Source organism: Chiloscyllium plagiosum, chromosome 28 (genome assembly GCF_004010195.1).
Source record: "Chiloscyllium plagiosum isolate BGI_BamShark_2017 chromosome 28, ASM401019v2, whole genome shotgun sequence".
NCBI classification, from domain to species: Eukaryota; Metazoa; Chordata; class Chondrichthyes; order Orectolobiformes; family Hemiscylliidae; genus Chiloscyllium; species Chiloscyllium plagiosum.
Window position 1 is genome coordinate 35,128,859 of NC_057737.1, and position 26,182 is coordinate 35,155,040.

General features: G+C 40.4%; 1 protein-coding gene across 7 annotated transcripts in view; it reads left to right on the forward strand.

Annotated features, from left to right (window-relative positions):
- Window positions 1-26,182, forward strand: part of LOC122564109 (elastin-like) — a 286,762-nt gene that overhangs the window by 123,002 nt on the left and 137,578 nt on the right. For all 7 annotated transcript variants that reach the window (XM_043718676.1, XM_043718680.1, XM_043718675.1 and 4 more), the window contains exon 15: window positions 8,523-8,582. In XM_043718676.1, the coding sequence (XP_043574611.1) occupies window positions 8,523-8,582 (60 nt within the window). The remainder of the gene's footprint in view (window positions 1-8,522; window positions 8,583-26,182) is intronic.

The following is a 26,182-nucleotide window of genomic DNA, read 5'->3' on the forward strand; positions in this document are numbered from 1 at the left end:
GGTTATTCTGAAAAAGATGTAACCAATAGTCATTGGCGCATCATCTATCTAGTCCATACACCTTGACTTCCAGCAGTTCTGAGTTCATTCAGAATCTTTACCCTGGGTTCGGTCTTTTAATTAACGAAACGGGTATGCCTTAGCTTCAATTGCAGATTCCATCATTGTCGGAATGCCTCCATGCTTGCTTTCCAGATAGTGACAGTATAGCATCGAATGTGTCTCAATGTCAGTCCTATTCTGCTTTTGTGCATGTGAATGCATGGAAGTCCACTTCAGTCAAGTTGAAGAACTGCCAGTTTTGGTCTGAGTAGGCCGTTTGAAAATTGTGGGAATGATATTACTGCATTGAATTAAAAAACTTAAAGGATTACATCTTAACTCCGATGTAGACCAGGGAGTCGTTGATATCTCTAAGTGATACGATAGCTGTGTGTAATAAGAATTGTGTTCAGAGATTTACATCTACTCAACTGTTCTAGTTTGTACTAATACCCTGACCTTGGATATCTTCCGGACAGCTTGTGACATGGTTTGCTCTGAAAGAAGTGTTAGTTACACAACATTCCTAGTAGCAGCAAAGCTCAAGTAGTCTGTTTTCATTTCTCGTTCCCAAGCCATGATGTTTGAGGAAGTAGAGTCCTCTCTCGGGGTCCATACCCACTATTGTGTTGCAATTTCTCAATAGGTAAAACTGTGCTACCTTAGGGATTCTGCTGACAGTGTGTTATGTTCCATATTAGGACTGGTTTACTGCTGCTATAGAGAAGCATATCTTTGGAATACAAATGAGGTTAACTTGCCCTGTTTGAGTTCAGAGACAGATGGACTTGCAAAACTGAGGAACTGAAAGAAATTAGGAATAGTAATTAGGTAATAGTAATTAGGTAAAACAGGTAGGTGCAATATTCAATAAAGAAGGTGAATGTTATGCTAACCTTCATCACAAGCAGTTTATTAAAAATGTCTTGCTGCAGTTATATAGAGCCTCAGTAAGCCTGAGATCGAAGAAAGGATATACTTGTCACAGAGAGAATGCAGTAAGGTTCACCAGACCAATCGCTGGAATGACGAGAATGTCTTATGAGAAGTGATTGAGAAAACTGACCATGTACTTTCTAGAATTTCAAAGAATGAGAGATGATCTCATTGGTGCTAACAAAATACATACAAGGCATAATAGGTGTAACTATGATGCTTCCTTGGCTGATGAGTGTACAACCAGGGAATCTAATCTCAGGTTAAGGAGTAAGTCATTTAAGTCTGTGGTGATGAAGAATGTCTTCACTCAGAAGGTGGTGAATCTTTCAAATTCACAATCCCAGGAGGTTGTGTAAGCTCAACATGTTCAAGACAGAACGATGGATATCTATAAATGACTGGCAAAGTGACATTGAGGTAGCTGATCAACCAAGATCTAATTGAATGATGAAGCAATCTTGATGGGTTGAATGCCTGTTGTTTGTGCGGTCCTCACAGTGACATTGGCTATTGACAATATACATAAAATAACATTTGATGATGCATTCAATGATTCTGACCATTATGCATACTGTAGAACAAGGTTATTGGCCTCTACAACTGTATGTTCTGACTGCTTTCAAAATGTTTTGTTTTTTGTTGAGTATCTCCTGCTGCCATGATAGAATTACGCATTCATTTCTCCTTTTCAAAGCCTTCGCCAAGACCTTCCATGCATGTCTGCATTCCAACATGGTCAGTCATTCTTCACTCAGTCCAATGGCAGATTCATTTTATGCTGCAGCTCCCAGCAGATGTTCAAGTAAAATGTACATCCCTTTATTGCTGATCTGAATTTATCCATAATATCACTTTCCAGTCTGTGCCCTTTAGTCTGTGCCCTTCCATGTGAATCAAAAATCTGTCTAACTGAGCCTTGAATATGTTCAGGAGTTAAATAATTTTCCTCCATGGTGTTTCGTGCCACATGCAACTGCTACTACATTTTGAAGCACTATTTTCATGCTCTATACATAGCCCGCTCATTTGTTCATGTCAAATCTAAATGTATGTGAAGAACAATACAGCAAAATTCTCATGCAAAATTGTTTCATACAATTCAGTAAAAGTACTAAAAAAAATTAATTTGCAGTATTTTGGTTAACACAATCCAACTGGATAAAACAAAATGGGCACATAGAGAGACATAATTTTGAGAGTGAATTACTATTGAAAAAGGTGTACAGTGGATGATTCCTTAGAAAACATTACATTTACAAACAAAAACATGACCACCAATCTAAATATCACATCCAAATGACAGAATAAGCTTGTTCCTTTCTGCACGACATTGCTATTAATTCAGTCAAGGAATTAACTAATTTGAACGTCCATTTCACCATATGTTCTTACAGAAAATGAAACCAGCAGTTTAAGCTTCATGGGAGGAAATGAATATAATACTACGATGCCTTTGAAACCAAAAGTTCGATCATCTGATGGGTTTATTTGGCATTTTAAGGTTGTAAGTTGTTCTGGCATTTCAGGAGGTCTATCAGAGTTAGCTTCATGGGATGCATCAAGAACTGTTTCAGGAAACTTTTCAGCTAGATTGACCGCTGGGTATTAGCATTTTAGATTCATGATGATGAGCTGAATTGAATCATCATTGCTAGTTTTGCAGTGCAATCTGTTGGAATGTTTTAATATATAATTGTAGTTTTCCATTTTGCTCACGTTATACTGTAAATGCAGTCAATCTCCTCCATGCTCTGTAACATTGTGATCAAGTGCATTGTCAACTTGCCAGTGCAATGAATACCCATCAATTTATTTTCCTTGGGTTTGGCCTTAAAGACAGCATCGAAGGCTCTGGGAGCAAAGCTATCATGGAATCACATCCTTTGACAAGTCAGCACTTTCGTCTTTTCCTCTTCTCTAGCTACTGCATATTTACCATGTTTTTCCAAGCTTAAGGATTTTTTGGGGGTTTTTGGGTTTTATGATTTTTGATTCAGATGGTCCTGCATACGACAAAAGATTCATTAAGAAAATTTTGTGAAGAATGGAGAATTGTTCTCCTGGTCTATGATTTCCCCATTTATTACGTCACACAATATCTTTGCTCCATGCCTTTTCCAATTGTAATTCACTATCAAAAGTTTTATGTCTCTCCATATTGTGTTATCCAGTTGGACCCTGTTAACCAAAATACTGTAAATTAGTTAATGGTCTGTACTTGCACTGAGTGAATTGAAATAATTTTGCAGATTGGATGGGCTGAGTGGCAGATGAAGTTTAATTTAGATAAATGTGAGGTGGAAAGGCAAATGAGGGTAGGACTGATCTACTTAATGGTAAGGTCCTGGGGAATGTTGCTAAACAAAGAGATCTTGAAGTGTAAGTTCAATTTTCCTTGAAAGTGGAGTTGCAGTGAGAGAGGATAATGAAGAAGGCATGTGGTATGCTTGCCTTTATTGGTCAGTGCATTGATTATAGGGGTTAGGAGGTCATATTGTGACTGTACAGGATGTCGGTTAAGCCACTTTCGGAATACTGCATTCAATTCTGGTCTCCCTGCTATAGGAATAATATTGTAAAACCTAAAAGGATTGAGAACAAATTTACAGGATATTGCCAGGGTAGGAGGGATTGAGCTACTGGGGGTGGCTGACTATTTTCCCTGGATCATCAGAGGCTGGAGGAGACCCAATAAATTTATGAGGGGCATAGATAGGATGAATAGGCAAGATCTTTTCCCCAGGGTAGGGGAGTCCAAAATTAGTGGACATGGTTTTGAGGTGACAGGGGAAAGATTTGAAAGAGACATAAGGGGCAACGTTTTCATGCAGAAGGAATTCTGTGTATGGAATGAGCAGCCAGAGGAAGTGGTAGAAGAGGAAGCTAGTACAATTAAACATTTAAAATGGATGAGAAAATGAATAGAAAGAGTTTGGAGGGATATGGGTCAAATATTGGCAATTGGGACTAGATTAATTTAGGATATCTGGTCGGCCTGGATTAGTTAGACTGAAGGTTCTGTTTCCATGCTGTACAGCTCTATGGTTCTATGACTCTAATTATTTTGGCTGTAAAAAGATTTGCATTATCTAGAGATGTCATTAATCCAAGACCTTTAATAGGTTGTCACATGAGATCAAATTGTTGGAATGCTCCTGGGTTACTTCAACATTGATGTTCTTTGCTGACTGTGTAAAATGTAAAATAAATAGCCTCACTTCTGGCTGCCCATTTAGTTGTAGCTACCAAGTCATTCTGTATAAGTTTCATAGAATGTGAGTGATTAATCTTTAAACTCTCCTCAAAATACACTGTAATGACTGCACAAGGTCAGTCACCTGGACATCATAGAATATGAGTTCCATGATTGGGGCAGTTAATCTGATCCAATCAGGGACACCTGGCTGATGTATACAATATGGTGCACATCAGAAAAGCTGACATCTGGTACCTGACTCTGACTCTGAGTCAGGCAGTACGAAAGTCAAGGAATGTTCATGTATAAATAAAGGGTGACCTGCTGGTAGAATATTGGTTTCTGTGGAGTTATTTCCGTGGTGATGGGAGTAAAACATGATCCTGAAGAAATTTGCTTGCAACAGTCATCTTCGGCATTTCTTACATCATGTCTCTTTCTGCGAAGCTTGACTCATTAAGAACTGGGTCCAGTATGTAGAAAGAATGTTTGAGGTGGAAAGGCAAAGGAGGGCAGGACATGTATACTTAATGTTAAGCTCCTGGGGAGTGCTGTGAAACAAAGAGACCTTGGAATGCATGTTCCTTTTTCCTTGCAGATAGATAGGCCATCCTTCGCTATCCTATCTTCAGATACGTAAGCAGCAAGACCTGGATCACGTCTAAGCTAGGGCTGACAAGTAGCAAGTATAATTGCAGCACACAAGTTCCAGCAGTGATCATCTGCAACAACAGAATTTATTCATCACCATTTGTCATTCAATGGCATTACCATTGTTGAGTCTCCCATTATCAATATTCTTGGTGTTACCATTGACCAGAAACTGAACTGATCCCGCCTCAGGCGACTGACTGTGTGAAGTTTGCACATTCTCCCCGTGTCTGCGTGGGTTTCCTCCAGGTGCTCCGGTTTCCTCCCACAATCCAAAAAAAATGTGCAGGTCAGGGGAATTGGCCATGCTAAATTACCTGTAGTGTTGGGTGCAGGGGTAAACATAGGGGAATGGGTCTGGGTAGGTGCGCTTCGGTGGGTCGGTATGGACTTGTTGGGCCGAAGGGCCTGTTTCCACACTGTAAGTAATTTATTCTAACCATGTAAGCTTTATGGAAACAAGGACAGATCAGAAACTAAGAATGCTATAGTGAACAGTTCACCTCATGACTGTCAAAAGCCTGTCCACAAGGCATAGGAGTTCAAGACAACAGCACAAGCACACTGCGTGTCCAGCATGCTTGTGCTAAGTGCTATCAGTATGAAAAAGTAGAGCACTTCAGAAAATACTGCAGATCATCAGTTACGACATGACCACAGAAACATAAAACAAGGTCCACTAAGGGAAAAGTCCAGAAAACAAGAAATAAATCCAAGTAGTTAAGAATAGATGTGAACAAATTCAGCCAACATTACTTGAAGTCAAAAAGAACTGGGAGAAGTTCCGAAGTATCAACTTGCAGAGGAAAGGATTTAATACTGAATTGAAACTCAGTACAAGGGTGCTAAAAGTCTGCAATGGTTAATATCAGTGAATGTTTAACCCAAAAGCATCAAACTACAAGGCTCGAAGGCACAGATCTACAGGCAGCTGGTCAGTTTACCACCAAACATAGAACATGAAAGATCAGTGAAACTCTGTCCATATTGAAGAACCAGAATGCTGTTGCTAATTCAAAATGTATACACCCAGCTGTGTCTCTTAGAGTGGAGGTATTGCTTTATGTTGAATATGAAAGAGAGTTTCACTATGAATTTCCAAGTTTATGCAGAGGCATAGGAAAGCTGAAACAGGAGCATTACACTAGTCTGCAACAAGGTACTAAGCCAATCTGTCTGTACACTCCAAGGAAAGTACCTCATTCATGATTAGGAAAAGCAGTCTAAATGAACTTTCACTTGTTTAAAAAGCAAAGTCATATCACCAGTGCCTAAGCCAACTTAGTGGTGCGTAGGACCAGTAATTGTTCCCAAGCGTGAGTAGAGAATTGTGGATCCCACTCAACTAAATGGCAAGTTGAGGGCATTCATTGACATCAATTGATCATGGACCTTTGCTGCCCAGAAATTAATTCTTAATCAGGCTGGAGAAGATGGCACCATCCTAGCTGATTAAATACTATTCCATCATCAGTGTGGTGCAGAATCATACAATGATGCTTTGGTACAGTGGCTGTAATGCAATAACAAGTGGTGTTGTGTATGTGTGTGAGAGAGAGACAAAAATACAAAACAATATTGTTCCTTAATCATTTTAGAGTGATACAACAATATAACTGTATCGCATGAGTATCCTTAGTATTATTTCAGGAACCATAGCCTGTTTCCAAAGTCAGGTGCTAAGAAATACATAAGATGTCAGAAAGCAGAAGAGACAGGACAGCTTTACATTTTAAGAAAAGATCGAAATATCTGTGATTACCCTTAATAATTTGATTGACCCATTCAAAATGGATGCATGCTCAACCTAAGTATTTTTAATGGCAGTTTCAAATCAGATCGTGATATTCTGGGCGTTAGTAGTGACAAGAAATTTAACTGGACTAGCTATATATATACTGCAGTCATGATTATCGCCTCCCTGGAGGTGGTGAAAAAGGTAAATCTTTGGGCATGTTAGCTGCAGAGAGAACCTCATCTATCTCATCAATTAGGGGCTGGGTGAGAAAATCCATGGGTGACCTTGACTCAGCACCTATTAATGGACCTAAAATGGTGAATTAATGACCACCCAAGGGCCTCAAGTTGCCAATGGACAAATTAATGGCTGGGAAAAAAGTGGTAGTTTTCTTTACTGGAGAAATACGCCTGCCTGCCTAGCAGGTCAGGAGAGATATTTCACTTTCCTCAGTTTGGATCAACTGGGGACAGGAATAGAGAGGAAGGAAATAACTGTTGATGTCCAGCTCTTGCCCTTATCCATGACCCCTACCAACCCAACACTTACCTTCTTGCCTGGATCTTCTGCAGTGATCTTCAGGACCTAGAAACTGCTGACTTATGATTGGCTTCCAGTCAGGCAGGATTTCAGTATCAAGGCTTGATTCAACAAGCTTTCCCTCTCAAGTGAGTCACAGTAAGTCACCCTGAAGATTCCCAACCCAGCACTTAGTGCATGGAACATAAATCTTTGTACAAGGGCAAGTCAGAGGCTGGGGCATCTATGATGTCTAACTCACTTCCTGACACCCCACACCTGTTCTACTATTTAGAAGGTAAAAAAAAGGGAGTGTAATGAAGCACTTTCCACTTGCCTGAATTAATGAAGATCCCAAGTACTCAAGAACCTAGAAACCATCCAGGACTCAGCACCACTTTAAACATTCATTCTCCACATTATCAAAGCACTGCAGCAACAGTGTGTAAATTTACACTTACAGCAATTTGCCATGGTTCTTTTAATAGCACCTTCCAACCTTTCAGCCTTTACCGCTGAGAAGGACAAAGGCAATAGGATCACGGGATCACCACCACTTTCAAAGTTTCCTCCAAGTCACACGCAATCACTGAAGCTACATCCCAGAACTCACTTTCGAACACCAATGTGAGTGGACCACCAAGTTATCACATTTTCAAGGGTAATTGGGGATGAGCAACAAATGCTACCTACCATCTGCTGTGAATGGGATAAAATTGTTGTCTAGAAAGTGAATCAATCAAATAAAAAGTTAATAATCATCCTTTTCTCTAACATTGACTTGCAGAAGAACGTCTTGCAGAGAACCTGCAACACAAATGAGAGGCATTGAGATCTGTTTTTACATGTATGTGTTTAGGGCAAACATACATATTTGAGAGAACCAAAACAAAAACTGAAAATTATAACTGCATGAGCTCTCAGTCAAGGGATTAGAACCAAAGGGAAGTACCCAATGCAGAAGCAAGATCTATAAACCTCTTATACCGATATCCCAACCATGTCTTATGATGCATTTAATTCTCAGAAGAAAGCTGCCTAAAACTCACCAACAGTGGTTATGATATGGGAACATTATTCCATTTGCAGTCATGCAGGAGTATTCGCAGACCCATGTATGAGAAAATTGAGGACATGGCGTTGATCTAGTTTTCTAAGTGTCTTATTGAATCCTTTATTTATAGATTCTAGCATTTTGCCTGTAACTGATGTTAGATTAACAGATCTATAGTTCTCTGTAGTTTATTCTCCCCTTCCTTTCTTAAAATAGTGAGGTTCCATTTGCAACCTTCTAATCTTCTGAAATTATTTCCAGAATTTCTAACTTGTGAAGAAAAACTAATCTATCTACTGACTCAATAGTCATCTCTTTAATATTTTAGGTTGTCGATAATCAATTCATTTCATGATTGTAACTTCCCTCTTCTGGCATTCCAGGAGGTGTACCAGGCCAGGTTCTAGGAGGTGTACCAGGCCAGATTCCAGGAGGCATTTCAGGTAATTTCATCTCCAATGACAGTTTAGATACTTGAGATAATTTGAATGAAAATGTTATTTCAGGTTTTGAAATGCACTCAGAATGCATTTATGCTGAAAACTGTATTGTATTTCACTTTATTTCAATGCATAATCATGGAATAAATGCTGTCTTCTAATCCTAAAGCTTCAGCATTTGTTTCACTCTGTTTTTGAACTGAGTTCTGGGCATAATGGAATCATAGTGGCACCTGCCAGTATTAACTTCAGTGCCAAGATGGTACTAATGTTAGTTGCTGTTATAATCACCTGTGATTCAGTGGAAACTGTCATAAGAGACAACCCCATTGTGACCCTTTGGAAAGAATTGTCTCAATTATCTACACATGGTTGACGATAAGGGAAAATATTAATTGACAAGTGGACCTTATTTTGTTCCAAAAACAGTAACAGATTCTAATAGAGAGTCACTGGACTTAAAGCACTGGCTCTGTTTTCTTTCCACAGATGCTGCCAGACTTGCTAAGTTTCTCCAGCAATTTTTGTTTTTGTTTCAGATTTCCGGCATCTGCAGTTCTTTATTCTGTTTTCTTGTGATCTTAGATATTCCAATATATTCTTTCTCGGATCTGAATTATTTGCCTTGATTTTGAATATTTTCAATATGCGTTAATAGGGAATGAGGAATTTCTCATAGCCATCATAAAATTTCACAATTTCCCACTCTATAAGTAGCTGTTCTATTTTCCATCATAACTGGTCAATAGTTGGTATTACAGTTGGATATGCAGCAGCTTTGGCTGCAAATTTGGAGGCAAGTTTTTCCACATTTGTCATTTGTAATAGCATTGAATTTTAGTGCATTATCAAGCTCAGACAATTTTTTAAAGCTTTGAATATATATAACAATTAATTTAATCATTGTTAAGGAAGAAATATATTTAAAATATTGCAACACTCTTGCTATATTGTCTGAAAGCAAGTTTGAAATTGATTTTTGAAAGAAATATCATTCTGCAGTTTGCCTTTGAGAAGTCTAATAACAGACATTGTAGTTAACTGGGTACACAAAGCTCTAACTTCTATAATTCTGCCAGGTATTTATTGCAAGGAATTTGTCCAGAGAAAAACAAAAAGCATCTTGCCATAGGAATATGGAGCAGGGAACATCCCCATCATGGACATCTGCTGAAATTACTACTCTTGCAGGAGTAAATAAGCTTTTGATGAGAAACTTATCAAAAAAAGTACAAAAGTAGGAATCAGAGCAAAGACAAATAGCACCAGGGGCAGTAACAGAGTCACAATTAGTTCAATATTATTCTCTCTCATTAAAATGTTCTATCTGGCATGTAATCTTCTATTCTTAAATCAATAATATTTATTTGACTGTTTTCACATTGTGTTTTAACTTTGTGGCTTGTCTTGATAGTCTATCCGTTAGTTTTTGAGTTTAGCTCTTTTTGCAGTATTCCACTATTTCACCAGTGACTATTCTTTCACTGTTTCAACAGTGACCACCACCTGACATTGGTGCTGAAAGATTATTGAATTAACCATCATATTTCAAGATGTACATCATGGCATCTTTGGGTACTGCTTCTTTCACAACACATTATTGACATTTATTTCAGCTTCTTGTGGATAGGGAACAGCACCAAATGAAGAATGCATAGGTAATTTGTCAAGTGATGTATGTCAAAGGTAATGTAGATCTGGTATTTTTCCAAAAGGCTATGAATGCTGAAATATGTAAAAAAAGTTTACCCATATTGACATTAATAGAATTTTACTAAGTAGGGGCATCAAGCAATATTGATGAAAAATTATAAATGAGTTGTTATAAATTAGCCATGACTAATTTAAATGATAGAGCAGTTTTAAGGGGCTGAATACCCTTCTCATATTCCTATGCCATTATTCACTTGCCATATCCAATCACTGCTTTTACACTGGCAGTTGTAGAAGACTGACAGACACGTTGTAAGCTTGCAATATTATTATCTAATATCTCGTTCCTTAATCTCTCCCTTCCAGATTCTCCAACCTATGTTATGTCACCTCTTTAGCACCTCATGGTCTTGCTATTCACATTGTATCAGTTACAGATAAAAGTATCATTAATCACTTCCTGGTGTTACCTACCAGCAACATGCCCTTCCATGCCTCAATGTTATCTTTTTATGTATCCTTCCCTGGGAAGAAGTTGGTTTTCCCAGTTAACTTACAGCTTTACTAGCAAAATCTCTACTCTCTAGTTTCCATTCACCAGAACTTTTCTTCAGCTAGTTATTTGCTCCACTACATCTCCAGTTTTAATGCCTTAGTACATTTCAAACTATTACCGCTTTTCTCATCTATATTCCTTCAAGACTTCAATCTGAAGTGATACTGTTGTGGAAAGGCAATGGTACTTAACTGTACCAATACTCTTCATCAATATTTCTGAGTATGTGCATTAGGAGCTGTGTAATGATGATGTTATTTCACTTGGAACTGAGTGCTGGTGGAAAATGATACTGCATATGACCTGCTCCAATATTCTTTTATATATAGTTCATAGTTAAAAATTTTAACAGCTTGCACTACCACTGCGTTCAGTCCTCATCTGTCCCAAGAGGCTGCTAGCAGTATTCCTAAATGTTGGTAATTGGGGGTGAGATTCTAAACATGGCAGTGAATGGCAAGAAAAAGTTTAAGGAGAAGCACAGTAGCAGCAATGATTGACTGGTGAAGGACTTTGAGGCTAGCCAGTAATTGGATCACAGGGAGGAAATCTCCAAGGATAGCCCAGTACATAGCATACATAGCACTGCAACAGACACAAACCTCAACTCGTGCGCAATGAACTCAGTGTTATCCCACCCAGGAGGTTTCCAGAATGTAGAGGTCCCACACAAGCTTAGAAAGACTGGAGCAGGAGTAGACTATTTAGAACATTCCATTTGAAGAATGCAGTTTTAAGGCACAAATGCAGAGGAATTTCAGAAACATTGTCTGACATTCATAACTAGCCATACACACTGATAAGAAGGAAAGCATGTATAGGTCTGAACCTCATCCTTAAAGTGGAACGAGTCAACAAACAGGAACAAGTACGTTTATGAGACAATTTCCACAGTGCCTCAGTGGTTGGAACTGCTGCCTCACTGAACCTGGGTCTCAGATTCGATTCCAGCCTCTGGTGACTGTCTGTGTGCAGTTTGCACATTCTCCCTGTGTCTGCGTGGTTTTCCTCTGGGTGCTCGGGTTTCCTCCCGCAGTCCAAAGATGTGCAGCTTAGGTGAATTGACCATGCTAAATTGTCCATAGTGCTAGGTGCATTAGTCAGAAGGAAATGGGTCTGCGTGGGTTTCTCTTTAGAGGGTCGGTGTGGACTAGTTGGGCCAAAGGGCCTGTTTCCACACTGTAGGGAATCTACTCTAATTTCCAAAATTCTTCAGACATCAGGGAAAACTGTATAGACACTGCATACTATATCACACAAAAGGCAGGTGCCAAATACATTTATTTGTTTACAGCAGGAATGTCTCTCACCCACTTCTGAAAAGGGTAAGAAATGAAATCAGAGTGATTGTGGGCGGCACGGTGGTACAGTGGTTAGCACTGCTGCCTCGCAGCGTCAGAGACCCGGGTTCAATTCCCGCCTCAGGCGACTGACTGTGTGGAGTTTGCACGTTCTCCCCGTGTCTGCGTGGGTTTCCTCCGGGTGCTCCGGTTTCCTCCCACAGTCACAAAGATGTGCAGGTCAGGTGAATTGGCCATGCTAAATTGCCCGTAGTGTTATGTAAGGGGTAAATGTAGGGGTATGGGCGGGTTACGCTTCGGCGGGTCGGTGTGGACTTGTTGGGCCGAAGGGCCTGTTTCCACACTGTAAGTAATCTAATCTAATCTAATCTGATGTTTCAACAAGAAGCTATTTCTCCAGTTACTGAATTGACCATATGGTGGTCAGCTATAGTATTATAGAGTCATAGAGATGTACAGCATGGAAACAGACCCTTCGGTCCAACTTTTCCATGCCGACCAGATATCCCAACCCAATCTAGTCCCACCTGCCAGCACCCGGCCCACATCCCTCCAAACCCTTCCTATTCATATACTCATCCAAATGCCTCTTAAATGTTGCAATTGTACCAGCCTCCACCACATCCTCTGGCAGCTCATTCCATACACGTACCACCCTCTGCCTGAAAATGTTGCCCCTTCAGTCTCTTTTATATCTTCCCCTCCTACCCTAAACCTATGCCCTCTAGTTCTGGACACCCCGACCCCAGGGAAAAGACTTTGTCTATTTATCCTATCCATGCCCCTCATAATTTTGTAAACCTCTATAAGGTCACCCCTCAGCCTCCGACGCTCCAGGGAAAACAGCCCCAGCCTGTTCAACCTCTCCCTATAGCTCAAATCCTCCAACCCTGGCAACATCCTTGTAAATCTTTTCTGAACCCTTTCAAGTTTCACAATATCTTTCTGATAGGAAGGAGACCAGAATTGCATGCAATATTCCAACAGTGGCCTAACCAATGTCCTATACAGCCGCAACATGACCTCCCAACTCCTGTACTCAATACTCTGACCAATAAAGGAAAGCATACCAAATGCCTCCTTCACTATCCTATCTACCTGTGACTCTACTTTCAAGGAGCTATGAACTTCACTCCAAGGTCTCTTTGTTGAGCAACACTCCCTAGGACCTTACCATTAAGTGTATAAGTCCTGCTAAGATTTGCTTTCCCAAAATGCAACACCTCGCTTTTATCTGAACTAGTTCCAAATTGAGTGAAAAAATTAAATTTACATGACTTGACAGATATCAAAAATGTATTGCAATGACAGATACACCCAGTATTGTTGAGAACCTAATTAAAACTGTGAACCGCACAGTCTTCAACCTGGCCACAACAGCGGAACCTATCCATTGCCAATAGATAAGGAGTCCAAACTTCTAACTACTATAGCAATCCTGAGGATATTGTTGTTTCAACTATCTCTACCTTTTAAAATCACATCTGCATCAGAAATTTTCTAAAAGACGATTTCTAAAATATTAGGAAGTGTCGAAGGTATCATATGCAACCAATGTGGCCACAGAAAGGAAGCAAATGTACTGTAACCAAATACACATACATGCAGATGACACAAAAATATGTGGAAAGGCAAGTTGCAAGAGGGATACAAAGTTAACAGAGATATTAGCAGGTTTAGTAAGTGGGTAGAAAGTTAACCAATGGCAAATAATGTGGGCAAGTGTGAAGATGTTTATTTTGAGTGGGAGAACAAAACAATTGCATGAATTAAATGGGGAAAACTGTAAAAAGCTGCAACACAAAGGGGCTTAGGTCTACTTGAGTACAAAACATGCAAAGCTTGCATTAAGGTGCAGCAGTTAATTAAGAAAGTATAATGGATTGTTGGACCTCATTTAGAGGGGATTGGAGTATATCAGTAGGGAAATCTTACTTCAAATGTACCAGCTGCTGGTGAAACCATACCGTGTGCAGTTTTGATCCCCTTATTGAAGCAAAGATATGATTTCTTTGAAGGCAGTTCAAATAAGGTGCACTAGAATCTTATGAAGGAATTGTGTTATGAGCAAAGGCCAAACAGGTTGGAACTCTTAACTCACTAGAGTGCTGTAGAATGAGAAGTGATCTCATAGAAATGTACAAAGTTCTTGAGGATAAATGGTGAGAAGGTGTTTCCATTCATGGGAGAGTCTAGGACCAGAGGACATAGTCTCAGAATAAAGGGACACTAATTTAAGACTGGGATGAGGAGGAATTTCTTCAAAAGAAGTTTGAGTGACTAGAACTCTGCCATTGAGAACTGTGGGGGCAGAGTCCTTGTGTATCTTTAAGGCTGAGATAGTTAAATTCTTAATCAGTAAGGGAACCAAGGGTTACAGGGAAAGAATGGGACAGTGGACGTGAGGGATGTTGCATCAACTATAATCCTAATGATAGCAGAGCAAGCTCAAGGGATCACATGGCTCGTTCTTGTTCACATTTCTTATTGTATTATGGCCTTATGTCACATGAATGATATTTTAATCCATAAATCAACAAAAGAACGACATCACAAATCCATACATGTAATTTTGAAAACATTACATGGTGCTGGGTTCAACTTAATAAAAAGTCTAAATTTTCAAAACCCAGGCTACATTGCTCAGACAATCGCTGTGATTATTCTGGAAAAGATGTAACCAACAGTCATTGGCACATTGTCTAGTTCAGAAACACTGACTTCCAGCAGTTTTGAGTTCATTCAGAATCTTCACTCTTGGATCTGTCTTTTAATTAATGAAACTGATATGCCTTGGCTTCAGTGCAGATTCCATCACTATCAGCATGCCTCCACGCTTGCTTTCCAGATGTTGACAGTGCAGCATAGAATGTGTCTCAAAGTCTGTCCTGTTCTGCTTTTGCACTTTGTGGAAGTGAATGCCTGGAAGTCCTCAATCAAGTTGACGAACTGCCAGTTTTAGACTAAGTAGGTCCTTTGGCTGACATTATTTTGAGAATAGTATTACTGTATTGAATTAAAAAACTTCAAGGATTACACCCTAACTCTGATGTAGACCAGGGAGTTGTTCATGGTAGCTGTGTGTAGTAAGAATTGTGTTCAGAGATTTACATCTACTCAATTGTTCTATTTTGTACCAATACCCTGACTTTTGATATCTTCTGGACAGGTGTGGCAAGATTCGCTTTGAAAGAAGTGTTAGTTACACAACATTTCTAGTAGCAGGAAAGCTCAAGTAGTCTGGTTTTATTTATCATTTCAAGACCATGATGTTTGAGGAAGCAGAGATCTCTCTCATGGTCCACACCTACTATTGTGTTGCAATCTCTCAAAGGTAAAACTGTGCTGCCTTAGGGATTCTGCTGACAGTGTATTAAGTTATATAATTGGACTGGTTCACTGCTGATATAGAGAAACATATCATTGGAATATAAATGAGGTTAACTCAACCTATTTGAGTTCAGAGACAGATGGACTTGTAAAACTGAGGAACTGAAAGAAATTAGTAATAGTAATATTGAAAAGTTAACTGGGTTGTGGTTGATAAATCCTCTGGATGCAATCACTTACTTTCCAGAGTATTGAAGCAGATGGCTTCAGAGATAATATGGTTCATTCATCTTTCGAAATTATATACATTATGAAAACTTCCCCAAGATGGCACGATTGTGTTACGAGAAGCGATTTAGAAAACTGATCCTGTACTTTCTAGAATTTCAAAGAATGAGTGCTAACAAAATATATCCAAGGCATGATAGGTGTAACTGTGATGCTTCCCTGGTTGATGAGTGTACAACCAGGGAATCTAATCTCAGATTAAGGAGTAAGCTATTTAAGTCTGGGGTGATGAAGAATATCTTCACTCAGACGGTGATGAATCTTTCAAATTCACAACCCCAGGAGGTTGTGGAAGCTCCAACATTGAACATGTTCAAGACAGAACTGATAGATATCTCAAAATGACTGGCAAAGTGACATTGAGGTAGATGATCAGCCAAGATCTAATTGAATGATGAAGCAATCTTGATGGATTGAATGTCCTGTTGTTTATACGGTCCTAGTAGTGGCATTGGCTATTGACAATATACATAAAATAACATTTGATGATGCATTCACTGGTCTTGACATTATACTTATTGTAGAACGAAGTCATTGGCTTCTACAACTATATTTTCCATCTGCTTTCAAAATGTTTCTTCTCGAGTATCTCCTACTGCAATGGTAGACATAGACAATCACTTCTCCTTTTCAACTCCTTCACCAAGATCTTCATGCATGACTACATTCCCAGATGGTTAGTCATTCTTCACTCAATCCAATATCAGATTCATTTGTGATGCAGCTCCCAGCAGATGTTCAAGTAGAATGTACATCTCTTTAAGACATGCAGGTTATTTTTAATCAATGCCAAGTTGTAATGATGTTTGGCCTGATGCTGATGCATGAAGTTTGTAAACTGTTCAGGAAGTGCAGGCTATACATGATAACCATTATAATAAGCAGATATCTCAAAGTTGGCATCCTGTGTACATTCCACTGAATGATTGTGAGTTAGTCAGGAGTCCTGATCCTTCCATCTGTTACATAAGAGCATAAGAACTAAGAGAAGTAAGCCTTTTGGACCCTTGAATCTCCTTTACTGTTCAACCATAATTATGGCTGATCTGAATATATCCATAACATCACTTTTCAGGCTGTACCCTTTAGCATTGTGCCTTCCCTGTGTATCAAAACTCTGTCTAATTGAGCCTTAAATATGTTCAGGAGTTAAATAAATTTCTTCCATGGTGTTACATGCCACATGCAACTGCTACTACATTTTGAAGCACTATTTTCATGTTCCATACATAGCATACTTATATGTTAGTTTCAAATCTCAATATATGGATAGAACAGGAGAATAAAATTCCCATGCAAAATTGTAAAAGTACTAAACAATTAATTTGCAGTATTTTGGTTAACAGGGTCCAACTGGATAACTCAACATGGGCATATAGAGAAACATAATCATTTTGAGAGTGAATTACAATTGAAAAAGGCATACAGTGGTTGAATCCTCAAAACATTGCATTTCCAAAAAGACATGACCACCAATCTAAATAGGGTAAAAACAATGACTGGAGATGCTGGAAACCAGATTCTGGATCAATGGTGCTGGAAGAGCACAGCAGTTCAGGCAGCATCTGAGGAGCTTCAGCAAAATCGACGTTTCGAGCAAAAGCCCTTCATCAGGAATAAAAGTCCAATCATCTGATGGGTTTATTTGGCATTTTATGGTTGTAAGTTGTTCTGGCATTTCTGGAGGTCTGCCAGAGGTAACTTCATGGTGTGCATCAAGAACTGTTCCAGGAAAATTTTCAGCTAGATTGACCACTGAGTATTAGCATTTTAGATTCATGATGATGAGCTGAATTGAAGCATCATTGCTAATTTTGCAATGCAATCTGTTGAAATGTTTTAACATATAATTGTAGATTTCCATTTTGTTCAGGTTAAACTATAAATGCAGTCAATCTCCTCCATGCTCTGTAACGTTGTGATCAAGCCCATTGTCAACTTGCCAGTGCAATGAATGCTCATCAACTTTCTTCCTTGGGCTTGGCCTCAGAGACAGCATCCAAGCTCTGGGAGCAAGGCTATCATGCACTCACTACCTCTGACAAGTCAGCACCTGTGCTGTCTTTTTCTCTGCTCTAGCTCCTGCACATTTACCATAATTTACCTAGCTTAGTGAAGAATGACGGCAGTATTTTTTGTTTAACCTTTCTGGGTTTTATGATTTTTGATTCCAATGGTCCTGTACACCACAAAAGGTCCATCAACAAATTGTTGTGAAGAATGGAGAATTGAGCTCCTGACCCCTCTTTCTCCATGCAAATAATTTCCCCTTTCAATATGTTACACAATATCTTTGCTCCATGCCTTTTCCAACTGTAATTCACTATCAAAATTGTTATGTCTCTCCTTATGCCCATTTTGTGTTATCCAGTTTGACCCAGTTAACCAAAATACTGTAAATTAGTTAATGGTTAATATGTTCACTGAATTAACTGAAACAATTAATTGAACACATGGGCTGAGTGACAGATGAAATTTAATTTAGGTAAATGTGAGGTGGAAAGGCAAATGGGGGCATGACTTATTTACTTAGTGGAAGGTTCTGTGGAGTGTTCCTAAACAGAGACCTGGGAGTGCAGGCTCATTTTTCTTTGAAAGTGGAGTTGCAGTTAGACAGATAGTGAAGAAGGCATGTGGTATGCTTGTCTTTATTGGGTAGTGCATTACTATAGGGGTTGGGAGGTCATGGTGTAACTGTACAGGACGTTGGTTAGGCCACTTTCAGAATACTGTGTTCATTTTTGGTCTCCATGGTGTAGGAAGCACATTGTGAAACTTAAAAGGGTTGAGGAAAGACTTACAAGGATGTTGCCAGGGTTGGAGGGTTTGAGTTACAGGGAGAGGCTGAATATTTTCCCTAGATCATCAGAGGCTGAGGAGTGACTTTATAAAATCATGACAGGCATGGATAGGATGAATAGTCGAGGTTTTTTCCCCAGAGTACGGTAGTCCAAAACTAGAGGGCATAAGTTTAAGGTGAGAGGAGAAAGATTTGAAAGGGACCTTTCGGGCAACCTTTTTATGCAGAGGATGTTGTATGTATGGAATGAGCTGGCAGAAGAAGTGGTGGAAGAGGAAGCTAGTACAATTAAACATTTAAAATGCACGTGGATTATTAAATGAATAGAAAGAGTTTGGAGGGATATGGGTCAAATATTGGCAAATAGGACTAGATTAATTTAAGATATCTGGTCGGCATGGATGAGTTAGACTGTTTCCATGCTGTACTGCTCTATGGCTCTGTAACTAATTAATCTGGCTGTGAAAAGATTTCTATTATCTGGAGATGTCATTCATCTGAGTTTTTTTTATTAGGTTGTCACTTTAGATCAGAATGTTGGCATATTTGTGGGTTACTTCAACATTGATGTTCTTTGATGACTGAGTGTGTAAAATGTCAAACGTTAGCCTCACCTCTGAAGATATTGTGATGGAATTAGATCATTTGGAGTTGATGGAAACAGTGGTTTCTGGCTACCCATTTAGTTGTAGCTACTTAGTCATTCTGTATAAGTTTAATGGAATATGAATGATTAACCTTTAAACTGCCATCAAAATACACTGCAGTGATTGTACAAGGTCAACCAGCTGGACATCATAGAATATGAGTTCCCTGATTGGGGCAGTTAGTCTGATCCAATCAGGGAGGCGTGTCTGATGTGTACAAAATGATGAGCATCAGAAGTGCTGACATCTGGTACCTGACTCTGAACAAGGCAGTACAAAGGTCAAGGACTATTCATGTGTAAGTAAAGGGTGACTTGGTGATAGAACATTGATTTTTGTGCAGTTATTTCAGTGGTGACAGAAGTAAAACATGATCCTGAAGAAAGTTGTTCACAATAATTATCTTAGGAATTTTGGGAAGCTTGACTCATTAAAAACTGGGCCCAGTATGTGCAAAGATTGTGTAATTTATTCAGGGCAAATAACATTGTGGCAGACAAAAGACAATGAGTAATTCTCCTGTGAGCTGCAGCTTTTTCTGTCATTAGTAGCCTAGCTTTTCCTTTTGCACCGGATATTAAATCCTTTCCTGAATTGAATGACATAGTAAAGGAATATTATGACCCAAGCCTTCTCTAATTCTGAGATGCTACCACTTCTACTCAGCAATCCAAGAACCAGGTAATCCATTATTGGGATTTTTGACAAGGTTAAGACGACTATCAGAAGCCTGTGGACTTTGGTGTAATCTTTAATGAGATGCTTTAAGACTATTTGGTATGTGGGATTAATAATGTAACTATTCAAAAACACCTAGTGGCTGAAGCCCAACTGGACTTCCAACAGGCACTACCACTGGCTTTATCATTGGAAAATAGAGCAAGTGAAGCGTCTGAGTTGCAGAGTTTTCTAATGGAATCAGACACACTTACCAGTCTGCCTGAGCTTGGGGAACGCCACTTTAGTATAGGCGATTGCATAAACTCACTCAGGACATATCTTGATCAGAGGGACTGTAGGTCAGCCCACAGCAAAACCCCAAACAAAGTCTAGCCTCAGCCAAATAGTTAAAATTTTCTTCAGGATCCTGGCTGGCAAGCCATTGTAGTTGTTGCCGAGCCAGCAAGAAAGTCCTATTGAACCTAAATGGAGTAAGGTAACTCATAGACCAGGTACCAAGGAGGCTCTCCAAGAGTGTTCATGCCCTTGAAAGTCCACCTATGTTTGGTTTGGAGCTGTTAAATTGCTTAACAACAAAATCAGAACCAATCAAGGTAAACGTCAGGTTAAATGATTATTCAATTCTAATGAAGGATGATACCAGCACAGTCATATCAATAATCACAAAAGTAGTTTTTAATAAAATTTTCTGAGGACAGTAGCCCTTAACTTTGTGAAAGACCTCAGCTCAGCTGAGAACCTATACCGGGGTAACTTTACAGATTAAGGGTACAACTTTGGGTTCAGTCTCTTATGAAGAGCAGCTGTTTCAGTTACCAGTGGTTGTAGTATAAAGCTCAGGCCCAAACTTACTGAGAGAACAATATTGATTGCAAGAGATTCACGTAGATTGGCTCAACATTTTTCATTTAGAAAGTGGCTTCCCGTGCGAATTAAATACCAAGACGTTTTCCCTGAAGATCTAGATTTCTTCAGCTTTCTCATTTCCCCTCCCCCCACCTTTTCTCAGTCCCAACCCTCAGACTCAGCACCGCCTTCTTGACCTGCAATCTTCTTCCCAACCTCTCCACCCCCACCCCCTCTCCGGCCTCTCACCCTCACCTTAACCTCCTTCCACCTAGCATATTCCTAACGCTCCTTCCACAAGTCCCTCCTCCCTACCTTTTATCTTAGCCTGCTTGGCACACCCTCCTCATTCCTAAAGAAGGGCTTATGCCCGAAACGTCGATTCTCCTGTTCCTTTCATGTTGCCTAACCTGCTGCGCTTTTCCAGCAACACATTTTTAAGCTCTGATCTCCAGCATCTGCAGTCCTCACTTTCTATCAGAGGAGCCAAGGCCATGACACAAGCTGACCAGGAATCAATTCTGCAAGGCCCACCCCTTCCAGTTACCTTTCAGTCAAAAGTAGAGGTGGAAATCAGAAATCTGGAAAGTGATGGAATCATCAGACAAGTCCAATTCATAGAATGGGCAGCAGCCATTGTACTGCTTTTGAAGCCTGACAGGTAGGTTTGCCTTTCTGGGGATTTTAAACAAATGGTAAATCTCTTTTTGCAGCTGGATAAATACCCAATCCCTTGGATAGAGAATTTATATGCAAAGCTGGCAGGGCTTATGTCTTTTATGAAGCTGGACTTGAGCCATGCCTACTTGCAAATGTGTTTTGACTGAGATTCCCAAAAGTATGCTACTGTTAATACCCATAAGGGCTTGTACCAATTTATGAGACTGCCATTTTCAGTTCAATTTTTCAATGGATGATGGAGATGTGTTTGCAAAGTCTACCTCACGTCGTCACTTACATGGATGATGTCTTAATTGAAGGAAAAACTAATAAGGAACACTTAGAGAACTTGGGTATAGTCCTAAGATATTTTTCCAAGGCAAGCATGTTGCCTAAGAAGGGGAAAATGCATGTTCCAGGCACCCAAAGTGACCTTCTTGGGCTACAGAGTCAACAAGACTGGTGTTACACCCGTTAGAAGGTAAAGTGAGAGCAATAAAATGTGCCCCAGCTCCCCTGTCTGTTCAGGAGCTTTGGCCATTTCTTGACTGGTAAGTTATTATGAAAATTTCATACATAATCTGGCATCCATCATGGCACCTTTACATCACCTAAAAAAGGGATCAGCTTTGGAAATGGTCAATTAGACAATCCCTAGCTTTCAATGAAGTAAAGAAACAGCTATCATCTTCCAAGGTATTAGCACATTATGATTCCAAGAAAGATTTGGTATTGACATGCATTGCCTCCTCATATGGCATCAGGGTGATATTAGCATCCAGGACTTTGGCTAATGTAGAATGTAAATACACCCAGATAGAAAAAGAAAGATTGGTGGTCATATTTGGAGTCAGGAAGTTCCACCAGTAGTTTTATGGGCAAAGATTTGTGATAATTGCAGACTACAAACACCTACTTGGTCTGCTTAAGGATGACAAGGCAGTGCTGCTCATAGCTTCAGCAGTGGGAGCTAATATTCAGTGCTTATAATTACAAGTTATAATCCTGGAGGTAAAGTAGCAAATGTGGATGCATTGAGCCACCTCCTATTAGCAGATGTACCGCAGGTGGTACCACCAGTGGAGGAGTCTGTAATGATATTAAATTTTCTGGACACGCTCCCAGTCACAGCTGACAATATCAAACTTTGAACACAGAAAGATCCTTTCAAAGCTGAAACAACTGGTGTTGATGGGAGAAAGGGCCGTCACAACTAGAATTGAAATCTTTTTGGACCTGGAGAGACCAACTCACCATAGAGGATGGCATATTATTATGGAGAACAAGAGTGATTACCCCAAGTAAAGGTCACTGTCAAATACTGGCTGAACTCCACCAGGGCCATCCAGAGATCTCCAAAATGAAGATATGGCCAGGTTGGATGTAGGCATAGCCATGTTGGTGGGCCAGTGCCCAGAGTATCAAAAAGGATACAAATTACTACCAGCAGCTCTCCAATATAGTGGAAATGGCTGGATAAACCTTGGACTCGTTTGCATGTCGACTATCCCGGTTCTTTCGTGGGCTTAATCTTCTTAGTCATTGTAGACACCAACTCAAAGTGGTTGGATGTGCGTAGGTTCCATTCCTCAAATGTGGAAGTATTGGGCATAGATTACAAACCATCATTTACCAGCAGGGAATTTTGTTATTTTTTTAAAGTCGAATAGGATTCAACATATAAGGACAGCTCCATACCACCCGTCATCCAATGACCTGGCAAAAAGAGCAGTCCAACCATTGAAGGCTGACTTGAAGAAACAGCCTACAGCCTGACCAGATAGCAAACTGGTGGGGGTGGGGGTGTGTGGTGATGAGTGAAACAGCATCAGGAGTGCCATTGCCAGCCACAAGATCTGGCCAAGTGAGGGAGACAGGTTGATACAAGGGACGAAGTTAGTGAGAATCACAGAAATGGTCCCTCATGAGTAAGACATATGGTCGACACAAGGTCAGGACCAGTGACATATAAAGTTTGGTTAAATGCAATGGTCCTGAAGAAGCATATGGACCATACATGAGCTGCAACTTTACAAATGTTGTGGAAGCATAACAATCCTTGCCCCTTGAAACAATCAAATGCTGCCAGAACCCATGGATTCACCCTCTGTCTCAAGCATTGTTGAGTCCTCAAAATCTGAGATGGACATGATGGAAGTAATCACCTCAACACCTTTGTCACCAGAAGAAAAAAATGAAATTCTACCAAGGCGCTCTCTGTACAAGAAGCAAGTTCCTGTGTTTTGCATGCAGCCTGTACTGGATGCTGAGTTGGAGGAACAGTACCCAGTAAGACCTCATGAGGCTCTCCAAGTGAAAGAATCAGCCTATGTCACAGAATCAGAGCGGGAGAGATGTGGTGATTGTAACAAGGTCAGCCAGCTGGACGTCATAGAATATGAGTTCCATGATTGGGGCAGTTAATCTGGTCCAATCAGAAAGCGCTGGCTGACATAAAAAGATGAGTGTTAGTATTTCTGGTACCTGATTCTGAGTGAGGCAGTTTTAAATTCATGGACTGTTTAATGTGTAAATAAAGGGTGACTTGGTGATGGTACACTGATGGAAATGTGTTGCTGGAAAAGCGCAGCAGGTCAGGCAGCATCTAGAGAACAGGAGAATCGACGTTTCGGGCATTAGCCCTTCTTCAGGAATGAGGAAAGTTGGTCCAGCAGGCTAAGATAAAAGATAGGGAGGAGGGACTTGGGGGAGGGGCGTCGGAAATGTGATAGGTGGAAAGAGGTCAAGGTGAGGGTGATAGGTCAGACTGGGGTCTTGACCTCTTTCCACCTAACACATTTCCGACGCCCCTCCCCCAAGTCCCTCCTCCCTATCTTTTATCTTAGCCTGCTGGACCAACTCTCCCCATTCCTGAAGAAGGGCTAATGCCCGAAACGTCGATTCTCCCGTTCCCTAGATGCTGCCTGACCTGCTGCACTTTTCCAGCAACACATGGCCATCATTGAAGACAAGGTGTGAGGAAGCTGAAAGGTCTGAAGGTGAATAAATCACCCAGACCAGATGGACTATTGTCATCCAGTTTCCCTATCCCGGTATCAGTCGAAGCAAACACTGAGACACAGTACGGCTTTACCTCCTTCATTTTTATTCCATGCCCTGGAGGGAGAGAGAATGATCGCTCGTGCATAGAGACATGAGTTCTCTGTCGTCTTTTGAACAGCAGATTCTTAAGGAATTATGTAGTCACTTACAGGGAGCAGCATCCAGATAAGGCAACATCAATATTGATTGGGTGACCGATACAATCAGTGAGCGTCAACAGTAAAGATTAATCCATCTGGCATTGTACAGTAGATGTTCTTAACCTTGTTAACTGGCATTACGTAATGTATGCTTTTCACCTTGTTAACCCACTACCCTTGCCTCCAACACCTCATTGTTTACTGTAAGTTCTTAACTGGTCAAAGTCATGCCACCTGAGCCTTTGTCAAGCAACCATAAACTTAACTTTTTTCCTACCTGCTCATGCCTTATACAGTTTCTCACTACACCCCAGAGTTCTGAGGGAGATTGTAGAAGCATTGGTGGTGATCTTTCAGGAATCGCTAGAGGGGTCATGGAGGGTCCTGGCGGACTGGAAAATGGGTAATGTAACATCCTTGCTTAAGAAGGGAGGGAGGCAGAAGACTGGAATCTAAAGGTCAGTTAGCCTGACCTTGGTCTTTGCTTAGATTTTCGAGTTCATTAGGAAGGATGAGATGGTGGAGTACTTGGAAGTGCACGGTAAAATAGAGCTATGTCAGCACGGCTTTGTCAAGGGGAGGTCATAGCTGGCAAGCAAATTAGACAAAGGAGAGCTAGTGGCCTTGATCTATTTGGTTTTCTAACCTCAGGCCTTGGATGAGGTTCCAGACAGGAGGCTGCTAAATAGGATAAGAGCCCAGGGTGTTAAGTGCAAAGTGCTGACATGGATTGAAGATCGGCTGACTGGCTGAAGCAGAGAGTAGTGGAAAGGAGTCTTTTTCAGGATGACAGCTAGTGATGCATGGAGTTCTGCAGGGGTCAGTGTTGGGACCGTAACTGTTCCTGACCTGAATTCTATGTTCTGGAAAGAGTAACTGAGGGCATTGTTGGGTGGGGTCATGGTCAAGGGGGCAGTAGGAGGAGGTATCTGCGAGCTGGCGTTTGGCCTCAGCGGTGTAGAGGTCGGTGCGCCAAACTACTACCGCGCCTCCCTTGTCTGCTGGTTTGATAGTGAGGTTGGGGTGGTGCGCCAAACTACTACCGCGCCTCCCTTGTCTGCTGGTTTGATAGTGAGGTTGGGGTGGTGCGCCAAACTACTACCGCTCCTCCCTTGTCTGCTGGTTTGATAGTGAGGTTGGACACTGGCCTTGGTAGAGTTATTTCATACACCAATCCCTCAGAGATACTTTCTAATCAACCTATTAAATTATATTATTACATATATTCAGAGCAGGTGGGACTTGAATCCAGTTCTCTATCTCAGAGGTAGGGGCAGCACTACTCCATCACGAGAGCCCTATCAATCTCTTATAAACAAATGTTCAGGTACTAGACTAATTAATATGAGCTAGGCAAAGTTTGTTAGAATATCTGTTAAACTAGGAATATCTATTCATTGTCCAAACCAATGGAGGCAAAAGCAACATTGTTCAGCAAGCTTATCTGTAAGACCAGAGTGCATCAGGATTGATTCAGGATCTATTTTGTGAGACACTTGCTTTTTCAACTTCAACTTATTTTTTGACTACAACCAGTTGTGTGCCATCTAATAAACGATAAAATTATCTCTATATTCTCTATGTAAGCAATAGGAATTAATGAGCAAGTAGTCTATTTTAATCTTTTTTTCCTGATCC